This window comes from Ranitomeya imitator, chromosome 5, assembly GCF_032444005.1.
Source record: "Ranitomeya imitator isolate aRanImi1 chromosome 5, aRanImi1.pri, whole genome shotgun sequence".
In the NCBI taxonomy this organism is placed as follows: domain Eukaryota; kingdom Metazoa; phylum Chordata; class Amphibia; order Anura; family Dendrobatidae; genus Ranitomeya; species Ranitomeya imitator.
The window spans coordinates 39,663,042-39,678,447 of NC_091286.1; the positions used below are offsets into that span (position 1 = coordinate 39,663,042).

The 15,406-nt window shown below is 39.7% G+C and overlaps 1 protein-coding gene across 2 annotated transcripts in view; it reads right to left on the reverse strand.

The window, feature by feature from the left end:
* Window positions 1–9,961: 9,961 nt before the first annotated feature.
* KCNG3 (potassium voltage-gated channel modifier subfamily G member 3) overlaps window positions 9,962–15,406 on the reverse strand; it is a 40,370-nt gene continuing 34,925 nt past the window's right edge. For both annotated transcript variants that reach the window (XM_069768592.1, XM_069768593.1), the window contains exon 2: window positions 9,962–11,346. In XM_069768592.1, the coding sequence (XP_069624693.1) occupies window positions 10,701–11,346 (646 nt within the window). In that variant the 3' untranslated portion in view covers window positions 9,962–10,700. The remainder of the gene's footprint in view (window positions 11,347–15,406) is intronic.

The following is a 15,406-nucleotide window of genomic DNA, read 5'->3' on the forward strand; positions in this document are numbered from 1 at the left end:
AGTTCTATCACCTCACATTACTTATCTAACTTTTACCTGTTCCCTCTTTCTAAGTTTTTAATACAACTGTATTGAGCGAGGCTACGCTCATAGGCGGGTTCTGACTGGGAGCATGCATATCGTATACTTGACAGCCATGCCTCATGCAGATAATAGCGAATTCTTGCAATACACCGTGTATGCTCTGGGAGGATTCACAAGTCTACAGTTACTCAGAGTGACTACAGACTTGTCATTCTAGACTGGGCAGTTCCTTTAAAAAAATCTTCAGTTTGAGTCTTCTCAATCAATTCTTTTCCATCACAACCTCTGCAACCCCAACCACTCCAAGTCTCTTCGCGCCACCTCCCCCTCAAATATGCAAGAGACTAAATGAAAATAATTATTTGAATTTTAAACAACAATCTGTGAGGATCAACCTTTTTGAGTGGAGTGTATGATTCAACTCTTTAAAGAAAATCTTGCAACCTAATCTGAGTGCCTCATAAAGTAGGAGAGTAGATCCTGATCCCAGTGATGTGTCACTCACTGGGATTCTTGCTATAGTTTTCATAAAACCAGTGATTTATCAGCAGGAGATTATCACTGGGACTAGTAAACCTGCTGCCAGGTAGTCCTCCATATTCATAAGCTCTTTATAACACCAACCCCACCACTGATTGGCACAGTGTACACAAAAAGCTGCAAATCAGTGGTGGAGGCGGGGTTGCAAAGAGCTCAGCATTCAGAGAACTGCTAGATCTACAGCAGGTGAAACAGGGATTTTATCAAAACTGCAGCAAGCAGCCCAGTAAGTGATACATCACTGGAATTAGGATCTCTGCTCTTATATCATACTGCTCTCATGTGGGGAAACAAAAACCTGGTGGCACATTCCCTTTAAGTCTGACATGACAACTGAGATGTAATTTGGGTGGATCTAAACATTGCCTCCATTAATTTTTGTTTTAAGTAATGTGTAATATTACAAGAAAGAAATTCACATGATATACATACTAAATAGTATGCATAATTTTTTTGTTGGAAATTTCATAAACAACTACATTAATTGACCTACAAATACGTTAAGATTTTTTCATGCATAAGTTATTCATGCAAAATTTGCAGCGGAATCTGTTTGACTTAAATGGAAAAACTAAAGTAAATTTTCATTTTTTTCTGCCAAGGCTATTGTTGGTAAACAAGTTTCCCACAATCCCTGTGGGGCTCTGCTAACCACTCCCTGTCTCCTGTGACTGTTTTAACCCCTCTAGTTGCTGGATGCTTTTGAAGCAACAGCAGTTAGCACTATTTCTGCATGTCACACTATACCAACCATTCCATTGAAGTAAAAAGACTGGAAAAAAAATCTTTAAAAATGGGTCAATGAAAAACTCATGTATTTTTAATGTGGATTTCTCTTAAAAAAGCAACTTTAGAATTTCCACCTGAAAAAGTGTTAACCCCAATAAACTACTTATGTTGGTATTTTAGTGTGTTTTTTTTTGCATTTTTTTGGTACATATCTAACTTCAGAAAAGAAGGAACCATAAATAATGAATACAAATAGAGAATAAATCTATTATTTTATTAAAATCAGAAAACGTTAACATGTTCAACATCAACAAAAACATTTGATCGCAGATCCAGTATGACATAAGATCGAAGGCTGAATATCCCACACCCAAAATTATTTTACTTTCAGCAGATGATATCTGTTCTGTAGATGGAGAACATACTGCACCTACACCTCTTGCTCTGCTGGTTTTTTCCTTTCAACATTGGCTTTTGGAATGGGAAATTTAGTAATATGGTCTTATTTGAAAACATGCTATGTGGTAGCGTCTCTTCACACTTTATAGACACAGTTGAAAAAACTATCGTACATTCAGCAATAATCATGGGTTAATCTAGGTGTTGTCTACACAATACCAGAATATAAAATCACTTTCAAAATGTTTTTGGCAGGAGATAGCGGGTAATCTGCACTGCTGGCGTAGAACCAATCAAGGAATCAGGATCAAGACAGGGTGGTTTATTCTCAACGTGTTTCGCAGTATTACAACTTCTTCAGGGGACCCACAAAGATTCCAAGAGGAAGTCACCCAAAGAATGTACAGGCTACTTTTCTTAACTGCTTCCCGCCTTTCGATGCTTAAAGCGGTAAAAAAAAAGTGAGAAAAGTCAGACTATGTGCACAGCAAGGTCATTATTACGTCACTCTGCATTATGGTTATCCTTTGTATCATTTTTTAGAGCTTTGTGAGGTGCGTTCCAGATGGAATTCCCCTGAAAAAGATGTCTAGTGCAAATACCATAACAGAGGAACAGCACAAATTTAAACTTTAAAAAAGAGGTCCCCAAATTGCTATTTGAGGAAGAAAATATATGCAGACATGTAATGGTAGTTGATGAGTCCTTTTTAAAGGGCAGGTGTATTTCAGTAATTGCAAAGTTAAGATCTCTAGACCTGTATTTGTATACATTTAGAGGTTCAAGTCCTACTCGATTGTTGGCTGATTATTGTATTTTTTCTTTTTTTCTCAGTACCTACACTCTCAGGTATTACTGCTTGTGGTGCTGCAAGTTTAGAGCTCAGTGGGAAGCTTCCTACATACCCCCCCTTTAAATGTCCTCACCTGTTTACCTGCATCTCTTCCCTAAACCCTCTTATATCTTCATGAAGAGCGAACCGCAATTTCAGTAAGCTGAGAAGTCTCCTGTGGATATACCATATAACATGCAAATAAAACTGACTACAGATGCCGCCATCTCTGGAATATGATATCAAAGGATACAAGTATTGTAGAACAATAAGGAAGGACATAGAATACATTTTTGTTTTTTTTTGTCTGTAAAAACCATAGAACATCAGCCACATAGTTCTGCCTGGGTGCTGTATACACAAAGCGGGTAGAGATTTTCAATGAATAAGCAAACACAAAGTAACGCAATAATAAAAAAATAATGTCTAAAGTTTGTAAAGTATGTTAATGTAAAAAAACAAAATCAGACAGAAGCGCAATGTAACATTCAATGGATCTCTTAATAACTCTGGTGACTGTACACAGGTTTTCCATTGCACTCCCCCAATTTTTACTCAAATGAAACATTTATGGGAAAGTTGGATCAATCTTTGCAGTTTGGATGATCTAAAACAGATCTTAGCATGTGTTCTCATTACCTCGCTCCTTCTCTCACATGCTGTTATCCCCATAAATGATACACAAGGACATGATGCTAGTTCTTTTAAACTATTCATTCTCCATCAGCTTTTCCATATTTTTTCACGTTACAACCACAAACTTAAATGTATTTTATTGGGATTTTATGTAATATACCAACAAAAAGTAGCAAATATTTGTAAAGTGTAAAGGAAATGATTCATGTTTTTCTAGTAAAAATATAAATATGAAAATTGTGATGTGTATTTTTTGTATTCAGCCCCTGAGTCTATAATTTGTAGGACCACCATTAGCTGCAAGTCTTTTGTGGTCTGTCTCTACCAGGTTTGCACATCTAGAGGCTAAAATGCTTGCTCATTTTTCTTTGCATACTCGCTCTCGCTCAGTGAGAATGGATGGACATGTTTGTGAACAGCAATTTTTGGAAGTCTTGCCACAGGTTTTCAATGGGATTTAGGTCTGGACTGTGACTGGACGATTCACACAAATGAATATGCTTTGATCTATACCATCTGACATTATGTTTAGGGTCGTTGTCCTGCTTGAAGGTGAATCTATGTCCTAGTCTCAAGTCTTTTGCAGTTCTTAACAGGTTGTCCTCCAGGATTGCCCTGTATTTTAGCTCCATCCATCTTTCCATCAACTCTGACCTGTCCCTGCTTAAGAAAAGCTCCCCACAGCATGATGATGCCACCACCGTGTTTGATGGTGAGGATGGTGTTTGCAGGGTGATTTGCAGTGTTAATTTTCTGCCACATATAGCATTTTGCATTTAGCCGCAAGAGGTCTACTTTGGTATCATCTGGCCAGAGCATCTTCTTCCACAATCCATGGAACTGACACAGCGAGCATGTGGAAAAAGTTCTCTAGTCAGACCGTTGTAAAAGTTTTTTGAGCTAAATGTAAAACACTATGTGGTGGAAAACTACCACTGCATATCAACCTGAAAAAATCATCCCCACCGTTAAACATGGTGGAGGCAGAAAATGTATACAGTATACACACACAATTAATAATAACCCAATGGTCTCCATCATTTGATATGCAGACAAATCATATTGGCTTCCCATCATTAGTTTTAGAGACTTAGCTTACAGAATTTAATGTTCAGTTAATGTGAATAAAGCTTTGAAATGTATAGAAAAGTTTCCACTTTTTGACCATTCATTTGAAATGTGTTTTTTTAAAAATATTTCTTTAAAATATATGCTGATCTGTTGAACTACCGTAAGTTGAAGACTATGTATACTAGTATGATCTTCCTACTACTAACACCCTCATTGGAGATGATCTAAAAGTAAGATAGCTCTGTTATGTCCAATAAAAATATAATCTCATTATTAATAGACTAAGATTCTATGAGCATGAGTGGAATAAAGGAAAGATAAATTCTGTGTTTAATAGTCAGAAATGTAGTTGTCTGCCATATTATGAAGACCATTCCCAATGGATTGAGTTTACATTTTTGTGCATATTTTCTGAACACTGTTGAATAACGTTCACATATTATTTATTATTTTTCCTTTTAAAAATTCATTTCTTAGTAAATTTTAATTAAAAAACACAAATGACTATTATCTTTACATGTAAAACATCATCAGTTCATCCTGAGGATTATCAACAATACTAGTGCCAACTTGCCGAGGTTCACGCGGCACATTCATTACACAGACTGCTAATTCACTGGTAACGAGGCACTTTATCATGGAACTAATTACACTGCACACATTTTTACATTCATGTAAGATAAAATTTGGAGGAAGTGTATGAATCAGCATGGTTCATTGGTTGATTTTGTGAACAAAATCTATAAGCGTATCATATGTCAATTATTAAAACCATTTGTGTGCGCGAAATACATGTGGACACCATTGCGAGTAACCATATGCAGATTATCCTCACTGGTCTGGGCTAATCCCGGTGCGGACCGGGTGAAGTTTAGCTTCAAATTTATAGCAAAAATTTTAGGGTTAGTCCTGGATTTGTGCAACAGATTGACCTGAGGATCAAAGTTTTACACAGGGTGAATGTTGTGTGAATGTACAGCTGATAAAGGCTGCCCAACCCAAGGACAGCATGTTTCAGGCACTGGCTACATGATCTCAGCCAGGTAGGCCCCACTTTTCAGCTACATGCAAATATGACTTTATCCTCATTCACAAAATTCCATAGCAATAAGCTCGTTTGGTTGTTAAATCAATACGATGTTGCCTTTGCCTGTATATGGAAAATGAAGTATACTGTGCCAAGTACTGCTCATATAAGAAGGTGGTGGCCCATTCCTGCACGGGAGCCCACCGAAGGACTCTCTTGTTCTCCTGTGGGCCAGTCTGAGTCTGGGCTCTGATGGCACCTATTCTTCATTAATTCTGATGAATTCCACTCACAATATTATCACATTGGGGCTTTTCCTTTTTTACGAAATTCTTGTTGAGATGCAACATAAACTTGACTTTTTAGAGTCGAGAAACAACTCCAAATGTCTCAAGAATTTAGGAAGGTTCTTTACGTATAAAAAATATTTGTTTGAATGCACGTACAAAAACATTTCCTTTTCAAAACATTCTTGAATTGTTTTCTTCCCCTCAAACAAGAGAAGCTAAACAGAAGGGCTCCCATGTCTGAAAAGCACTAATTTTGATCCGGGGAACCTTTATCTGTTCATTAGGGGTTAAACAATCAATGAGCAACCGGTGGCCCTCCATTGCCAATAGATGGATGTTGATATTGGCTTTGGTTAATGTAGAAGTTCTTCAATTTGGATTTATTAAAAAAGCCTGAGCTATAGGGTTTTTATTTTATTTAAAGTTAAAGGGAACCTGTCACCCCGTTTTTTCAATTTGAGCTGAAAATAGCGTTAAATAGGGCCTGAGCTGTGCTTTACAATAGTGTCTTTATTGTCCCCAGATTCCCCACCTTTGCTGCCAAAATACCTTAGTAAAGTCGCCGTTTTCGCCTGTCAATCACGCTGGTCCGGTCAAATGGGCATTTTGAAATCGCTGTTTCTCCCCCACCTCTTGCTTTTCCTAAGAAAGTCCTTCCCGGCATTGGCGTAGAGTTTCGCGCTTGCGCAGTGCATTCCACTCTTGCGCCTGCGCATTATGCTTTGTCCAACTGTGGGCATAGCATACAGCACATCACTGCGCATGCGCGGCTCTTCACTGTAACCTGTGTGCCCCGGAAGTCTGGATATGCAAATTTGCATACCGAGACTTTCGGGGCACAGAGGTTACAGTAAAAAAACGGCGCATGCGCAATGATGTATTGTATGCTTTGCCCACTGTTGGGCAATACATACTGCGCATGCGCAAGAGCGGAAGGCACTGCGCAACTGCAAAAAAAGCACAATCTGTGCTATTCACAGATCACGTTACGTCAGGCACGCCGAGGAGCGGGGGAAAAACAGTGATTTCACAACGCCCACCGGACCAGCGTGATTGACAGGCGAAAACGGCGACTTTACTAAGGTATTTTGGCAGCAAAGGTGGGGAATCAGGGGACAATAAAGACACTATGTAAAGCACAGCTCAGGCCCTATTTAATGCTATTTTCAGCTCATATTGAAAAAACGGGGTGACAGGTTCCCTTTAACTGTTGAAAGAAGCTTCCATATTAACTTCATAGGTGGCTTCTTAAGCTCATGGTCTGTATGACCAGTATCGGAATACATTTCATATTATTTCCCAGTTTTAATTTTTCTAAGCACTAACCTAAGATTTCGATAAATACCATAAATCCATAAATACTTTTTGCTTCACACCTTTAGTATACATTAACGTACAAAAATCTTACCAAAATCTATAATTCTTCAACGATTTGAGCAGAACTATAAATATATATATTAGCACAACTTTTTAGGAAAAGGTTCTTTTAACAAAAATCTATGTATTTAAATAGTAAGAGATTTTTCTTTCTAGGAACACCACAGTTGAAAACATAATATACAATAAACTCACTTTAATCATTATCAATAAGCCAAAAAAGTCTGCTAATTGTTTGATAACACTAGACCTTATTTTGAGTCAAAGTGACTGTATCTTATCTAAGATTACATTTTTGGGGACTTTGAGATTGATTATCCATTAGAACCACAGTCCAATAAGTCAGAATATTTGATAATCGGAAATCTATCATTTCTAAAGGAATTGAACAGTTTTCTTTTTCATTTTGCTTGTACTGTTTGCAAATCACAACTTGAAAAAAAAAAATCTGAGCATCATGTATTGTGCAATTTACTGTTAGTGTATTATCTGAAAAATTTGAAATACCCGAAATTTGGAAAACTTTTCTTTTGTTTTACATTGTGCGTGCATGGAAATACTATCTACTTACTTCATTTTAATCCAACTCTTTATAGGTTCCCATAATATCAGATTAAATTAATTTTCCTGTTTCTTTCATTGAATCTTTTTTTCAAAATATTTACAGTAAAAAAATACTTCCCATTTGATTGACATCGCTAAGAAGTTGGGGTGATCGATTGGACATTGATCCCGGGAATGAATCTGATTTCCGTATGTGGAGACGAGAAGAAACTTTTCTTCTAAGGCTTCTTTCACACTAGCGTCGGAATCTCCCCGTCGCAATGCGTCGGGGAGAGATTCCGACGCTAGCGTTTAACGCTTTGCACAATGGGTGCAGCGGATGCATTTTTCCAGCGCATCCGCTGCCCCATTGTGAGGTGCGGGGAGGTGGGGGCGGAGTTCCGGCCGCGCATGCGTGGTCGGAAAAAGCGTTCCGTCGGGAGAAAAAAACGTTACATGTAGGGGTTTTTTTTCCCGACGGTCCGCAAAAGCACGACGCATCCGTCGCAAGACGGATGCGAAGTGTGCAAATCCGTCGCCAATAGAAGTCTATGGGGAAAAAACGCATCCTGCAAGCACTTTTGCAGGATGCGTTTTTTCTGCAAAACGACGCATTGTGACAGATTTACAAAAAACGCTAGTGTGAAAGTACCCTAACATGGGGCAATTAGTATCTGCTTCATGGGTTTTTTGACTTCTTCTGGATCAACATCTTAGGTTATAGATTGAACTCGATGGACTTGAGTCTTCTTTCAACGACAAAACTATGAAACCCAAAAGTTTTTGAAGTTACGATCAACTCATTAAAGTATACATTTTAGAATACGTATTTCGGGGGATCTTTCTATAGTTATGATTCAGGTGAAGCTATCCTTTTAATACCAATCACATTAACTGCAGAAAAGAGTGTGCACATAATCAGTAAATTTCTAACACCTTAGGAGGACCCCTGAACAGAAAAAAAGAGTGTTGACCCAGACAAGTCAAACTGTGGTTTTATCCGGTGAAGACAAATCTACTTTAAAGAGCTTCTGAATTTAATTGCTTTCCCGCAGTCACCCTGTGGACAGTGCAGAACCTATAATGAGGCATGCCGAGGCCGCTGCTGTTTTTGCAAGCAGGAATTTTGGAAAACAAAATGAAAAGAATTTATATAAAAAAATACATTATTGTTGGCAGAGAAGAAAAACATTGTCAGGCTCTGACTTGTATACAAGCATCCATCGGAGATTCACGGAGAACCTTGGTCATCTGACTTGAGTATGGATTTGAGTCAAAATAGGATTTTAATATTTATAGAGTGTATTAAGAGGATTTTCTCTGATCCATATTTAGAGGAACTTTAACATAGATTTACGGACTCAGGCATTGACAGTACCGGTGACCCTAGAATCCCTGAAAGACGAGGAGGTGTAGAATTCGACAATTTCCGTAAGATGTCAATTGATAGGTGATAAGATCAAGAGAACATGGGAACATTCTGATTGAAGTCAGATGCACATGCACAGAGGTGCTCCATTCAAAGTTTATGGGACTCACAATGCTGAGTACAGAGCTCATCTATCTCTATCAATCTCATAGATAATTATACAACTGCAAATTTGCTTGCTTGAGTACGACTCCCTTCAAACAGGAGGAACTCCGATTTTCATGATCCATGGAGGTCTGAGCTATCCGACCCAAAGTGATCACACATTCATCATCTTTGCTGTGAATAGGTGATAAGTTGTTACATTGGTACAACTCCTATAAAGGGGTATTTCATCCCATAAAGTGATGGTTACAATACACCATGATTTTATGATGAACATTGTCCATCATTCGACCCCCACCAATTTTTTGGGGACAGAAGGATTTGCAATTCTCAGAATAATTGCATCTCTTTGTACTTTTTATCCGGCGCATACCTGGCGGTACAGGGAGTTGCAGCCAGTCCTATTTACTGGTATTGAACTGACCTGTAGTTCTCTGAAAAGTTAGATGGCCAAGAGCAAGTAGCAGAGTAAAAATAATAAATGTGACCCAACTTGACCCCTTCACAGAATCGGAGGGGATCCCAATGGTCAAACTTCTACTGACTATAAAGTAATGGCATATCCTAGCTCTCATCAGAGCACTACAAGTGGTTCTGCTAATAGAGGTTGAAAATAACCGTCCCAAATTGGCAAAATGACAATAACTTGATGGTTACTGGAGGCCTGACCATTGGGATCTCCGGCGATCCCAAAAACGGGCTCCAGAATCATGAGAATGAGGCTCTGCAGAGCTCCATCTTGAATGAAGCAATGGGGAGAAGGTTCAGCCTCCACTCTTCATTGGGACTATGAGAGAAAGTCAAGTACAATGCTCAGTTATTTCCACCAGTCCCATTGACAAAGAGATGAGCAGAGGCCGAGCATTTGCACCTCAGCTGACTTCAAGAGATGGAGGTTCCCAGGGTTCTGGAGCCCTATTTTCAGGATTGATGGGCATACCATCTCAATTCTTCTAATTGAAGACAGACTTTCCCATTACTGATATCAGAGATGACAGCTGCTACTGATAAGATTCTGTGTAGATAGGAGGGAGAGGATGATGGAGGAGCTCTACCTCTAGCTTCTCCATCCTTCCGTCTACATAGAATTCTATAGATAGCAACTTCCGTCTCCTCTCTCAATAATAGGAAAGTCTTCACTGAGCACAGATTTTACCTCAGAATTGAGATGGTATGCCCATCAATCCTGAAAATAGGGCCCAGGAACCCTGAGAACCTCCACCTCTTGAATTCAGCAGAGGTTCAAATTTGGTAGAGAAAGAAGCAGATTTCTCCGATAAGATATATTACAAAGTTGCCTATTTTCATGTGTACTATTGATTTATGAAATAAAACTAAAATGATGATTACTCTTTAAATGAAATCCCGCCACCTCTGTGCTTCTTGGACCAAACCTGAATATATTACCAGAAGAATGTGGTGCTTCTGTGATAAAATCTGGAGACATTCCATGGGAAGGATTGATGAAAGGGCCAGCCTCTATGGTAAAATAACTTTCTATTGGGCGCAATGCAAAAAAAAATAACAAAAAAAACAAAAATGAGTAATATATGAGACGAGACAGGTGCCATGTTGTCTATGTTTTAGGCGGCACAAAGGCGTGGATTATCGCATTATATTCTTACGCAATTTCATGTAGCCCTGGATGCTATTAAATAACAAAATAAATATATATATATCACAAAGCTCTGATATGTATTAATTTAAGTACTCATTGGATAAGGTTCTGCTGTACTTGGCAGACTTAAATTTGAGTTCATGATAACACTGCACAAAACTGTGGTAAATGAATGTTATCGGCAATGCAAGGAGGACAATCCCGCTGACCACGCACACCCCTCCAAGTATTCTGCCCGGAATGGATATAGGGTACATGTCTCCGTAGCCTACAGTGGTCATTGAAATGATCACCCACCAGCAGGCTGCCGGTATGCTTGAGTAGTCCTCATTTTTTGACTCAAGGTCCAAGCCATGTTCGAGCAGTTGTGCAAGTGCTCCAAAAATCGCCATTGCAACACAAATAAACACCAACAACATGACCATCTCCCGGTAGCAGCGTTTCAAAGTAAGGCCGAGAGTCTGTAGGCCGATAAAGTGTCTTGCCAGTTTTATCACCCAAAATATTCTCATCATCCTCAAGACTCGAAGCGTCATCCCGGCTCTCTGCAACTGAGAGTTCTCACCCGTGAAAAGAGTCATGAGAACTGAGACGTAATACGGACTGATAGCCAGCATGTCGATGATATTTAAGGGCCTTTTCACAAAATCGCACTTATTCTTGGAGACAATAAACCTGACGATGCACTCTGCCGTGAACCAGCCAATGCAGATAGCTTCAATTATCCTGTGGAAAGAAAACATGTTGAATAATTTATTGTCATAATGATATTTCAGTGGGCGTCCTTCATCGCCCTGCGTTTAACCCCACAATGTAAGTAAAGCAGAGGTCACAATATGTAAATATATACTCTTCAACAATGAAAATGCACCACCAAGAAGGAAAAGTTGTGTAATTGTGGAAATCACAGGATGGATAGACATGTTACTGATCTGTAAATTTTGAAAAAATTATAAACAAGATTTTCAAAATATCTCTCAATTTATTAAATAATGACTATGAGCGCCATGTGCAGAAATCTCTGCACTTACAGCCTCGTCTGTTAACAGTGAAGTGAGGTTATTGATGGTCGTCTGAAGAATGTTCTGCTGCTGAATGCACTTGGGCAAATCATCAAGATCCGCTGCTGGCAGCTTCTTTTGATATGGGAGTAACACAGGTTCCACCACTAATGTAATGTGGTCTTGTCAGATTCGAAGAATGGCGTGTAGTAAGCTATTCTGTCCTGGAATTAGACGTCACACATCAGCCTATTGTAGAGGTTACCAACCTTTTTGACCTTGAGAGCCACATTCAGCTATGAAAGAGGGTGACGAGCCACATTCAGCTCTGAGAGAGGGTTGTGAGCCACATCTTGCTCCTGCCCCACTCACCGTAGTGACACCCAGAGCCCCCTATTACCGGTATAATGACAGCCAAAGCTTTTCTACTGAAATCACACCAAGGCAGTATGCCAAGCTCCAGGGTTTCCTATCTTACCCCCATTCAGATCGGCTCTTCTGTGCAGGGGGCTACACACAAAAGTCACCATCTAGAGATCTACTCTTAATAGCTGTTAGCTATACCTGATGATAAATCATCCAAGTTGGCGGACAGCCACTAGCCACACATCACAGGCATGCGAGTCACATGTGGCTCTCGAGCTACAGCTAGGGACCCCTGGTCTAAGGCATCAGTGTCTACACAAGCCATCAGCTGGCAATTGCACGGCATTGTACTACGAGCCAGACGTCTAACTACAGGAGCTCCATTGACCTCATGCCACCGCTCTCAAACACTTTTATGGTGAGGAGCAAGACAGCAATGGAGGCTGGAGTGGAGGTCTGTCCTTTTCAGTGGTTTGTTCTGGTTTGGTTGTTTTTCTTGAGTGCAATGATGGACAGATTTTGGTTTAGAGAACATGTGGGCAACGCCATGGAGAGGCCTTCATGAGGGAATGTAAAAATGTCTCAGGACCCATGATAACACTAGGCCAGATGTTGCTGGTGCTACTGAGCAGTCTGGGTGACATTACTCTGACATTGCTGGAAGTTTACATGACAGTGTACTTATTTATTAGTAACCCATATAGTGACTGATATTTCATAGTAAGGGTGATATCCCACTGCTAGCTGGACTGTACTGCCTACCTAATCTATTGACATTAGTGATGAGCGAATATACTCATTACTCGAGATTTCCTGAGCACGCTCGGGGGTCCTCCGAGTATTTTTTAGTGCTCGGAGATTTAGTTTTTCTTGCCGCAGCTGAATGATTTACATCTGTTAGCCAGCATAAGTACATGTGGGGGTTGCCTGGTTGCTAGGGAATCCCCACATGTACTTATGCTGGCTAACAGATGTAAATTATTCACCTGCGGGAAGAAAAACTAAATCTCTGAGCACTAAAAAATACTCGGAGGACCCCCGAGCGTGCTCGAGAAATCTCGAGTAACGAGTATATTCGCTCATCACTAATTGACACTTATCTATCACTGCTATGATTAGTACTTTCACATCAGTAACCACTAATGTTTGTTTGGACTAATTGAGACTTACTAATACTCAGTACTAACCCTTATTGCTATTAAACTAGTACCTTTACCTACCTTTGTGGTGTAGGGAGTGGGACGAGTTTTTATTACCACTTTGATCACCATCAGCCCATTTTTACAAACAAGGTGTTTTGAGCGCAAACTCTTTTAACACTTGTGCACTGTAGCGCCACTGTATTCACTGTTATATTGATATTTCATAGTATTCGTCTATAACAGTCAGAGCTAGGTTTTTCTGCTACAGAGCCCAAGGTTTCGAGTGCCTTGAAAGAGCCATAGAAATATGAAATAGAAGAGAGAAAAAAATAAAATTAAAGCATAACTATGCGATAGAGGAGAGCAGGATCAAAGAGACAGAATAACTTCTTATTACTACTGAGCGCTCCTGCAATCAGCCGGCATTATAGGTGTAGGAACTTCCATTCCCTCACTTCGCATCATGTTCCTACCGCTGTCCAATGGTTTGCCTGTCCTGAAATGAAAGTCTGCTCACCAGACAGTAGAAAAAGAGCAAACAGACAAAGACAAGATGTTTCTCAGTAGAACAACCTCCCTTTACTATGAGGATGGCCTGGCAATCAGCTGATGGACTTTAGTCTGACTTACAGTATACTAAGTACACTGGTGTCCTTAATTATATAATATAGAGAAAGTAAACCTAGAAACAGAAAAATCTCCGCATTATTTGTATGTCAACGGCTTAAAAGGCAATGAGCCACATAACGTACAACTCCTAGAAGTGCAACTACCAGAAGTCCCTAACTATACACAATTGCAAAAAGATCAACTAATAAAAAAGACAACTGCCAAAAAAGGCAATCCCAAAATGTCGAACACCAGAGATGACAGTTTATAGGCCAAGACCTACATACATGGTTGTCAATAGCTCTCAGTATAAAGGACAGATTAAATAAATGGTATAATATATGACTACAACATATTATTATTGTTGATAACGCCCTACAATGCGAGTAAATGAATAGGCAGCTCTCACCATGTGTTCTTCAAGTTCAGCATGTGTCCATACAATGAAACAACCCGTGATGACAATCCTGAGGATATGGCGAGCAGATAAGATCCCCTCTGTGTTCAATAATAGGTCCTGGATTGAAAAACTTCTCAATGCTGGTGCGCCCCGTGGCTACGTGTTATGGTCCGATGAGACCAGGGTCGTGAAGGCAATGCAGGAAAAAGGGAAGATTCTCCAGCGATGATAGATGTATTTGTAGATAACATTTCACATTTATTAGTACATTTAAAAAAAAACAGCAAAAACCCATTGGCAAACCACAGGGGACCCACAGATTAAAACAGCGCGTTTCAGCTATTGAGACTCAGTCATGGTCTAAGGCTCAATGGCCGAAACACATTGTTTTTTTCTGTGGGTTCCCTGTGGTTTGCCAGCATTTTTTCTTTTGTGCTGTTTTTTTAAATGTACTAATAAATGTGAAATGTTATTTTCCAATACTATCGTCACTGGAGAATCTTTCCTTTTTTTCCTTTTTCATTTTAGTGGAGCAAAATGGGGTTTTCATGGCAACTCATTGGCGCTCAGCAATCTAGCCACGGGCACCCCGATGGGCACAGGGAATGATGAGCCCCCTGTCGGTGTATGTTGAATGCTATTGTAAGAGATTGACAGCGACATTTAATAGGTTAACAGCAGTGGGCGGAGCTGCGCTACAGGCATAACTATTAAAGGCACATGATGGCTGATTAAAGCAGCCATCATCTGCTGGGAAAGATCAGGGATACGACATATGATGTAAACGTACGTCATATGTCGTGAAGGAGCTAACATACCCATTGATATCCACTCTCCCAATGTGCCACTTATCATCTATCTCTAACTTCTTGTTTAGGACTTTCACAGTTTACTAACTCTCCTACACATGAAGACTGGACTATTCTGGACTTACTAACTCTCCTACACACGAAGACTGGACTATACTGGGCTTACTAACTCCCCTACACATGAAGACTGGACTATACTGGACTAACTCTCCGAAACATGAAGAGTGGACTATACTGGACTTACTAACTCTCCTACACACGAAGACTGGACTGTTCTGGACTTACTAACTTCCCTACACATGAAGACTGAACTATACTGGACTTACTAACTCTCCGAAACATGAAGAGTGGACTATACTGGACTTACTAACTCTCCTACACATGAAGACTGAACTATACTGGACTTACTAACTCTCCGAAACATGAAGAGTGGACTATACTGGACTTACTAACTCTACT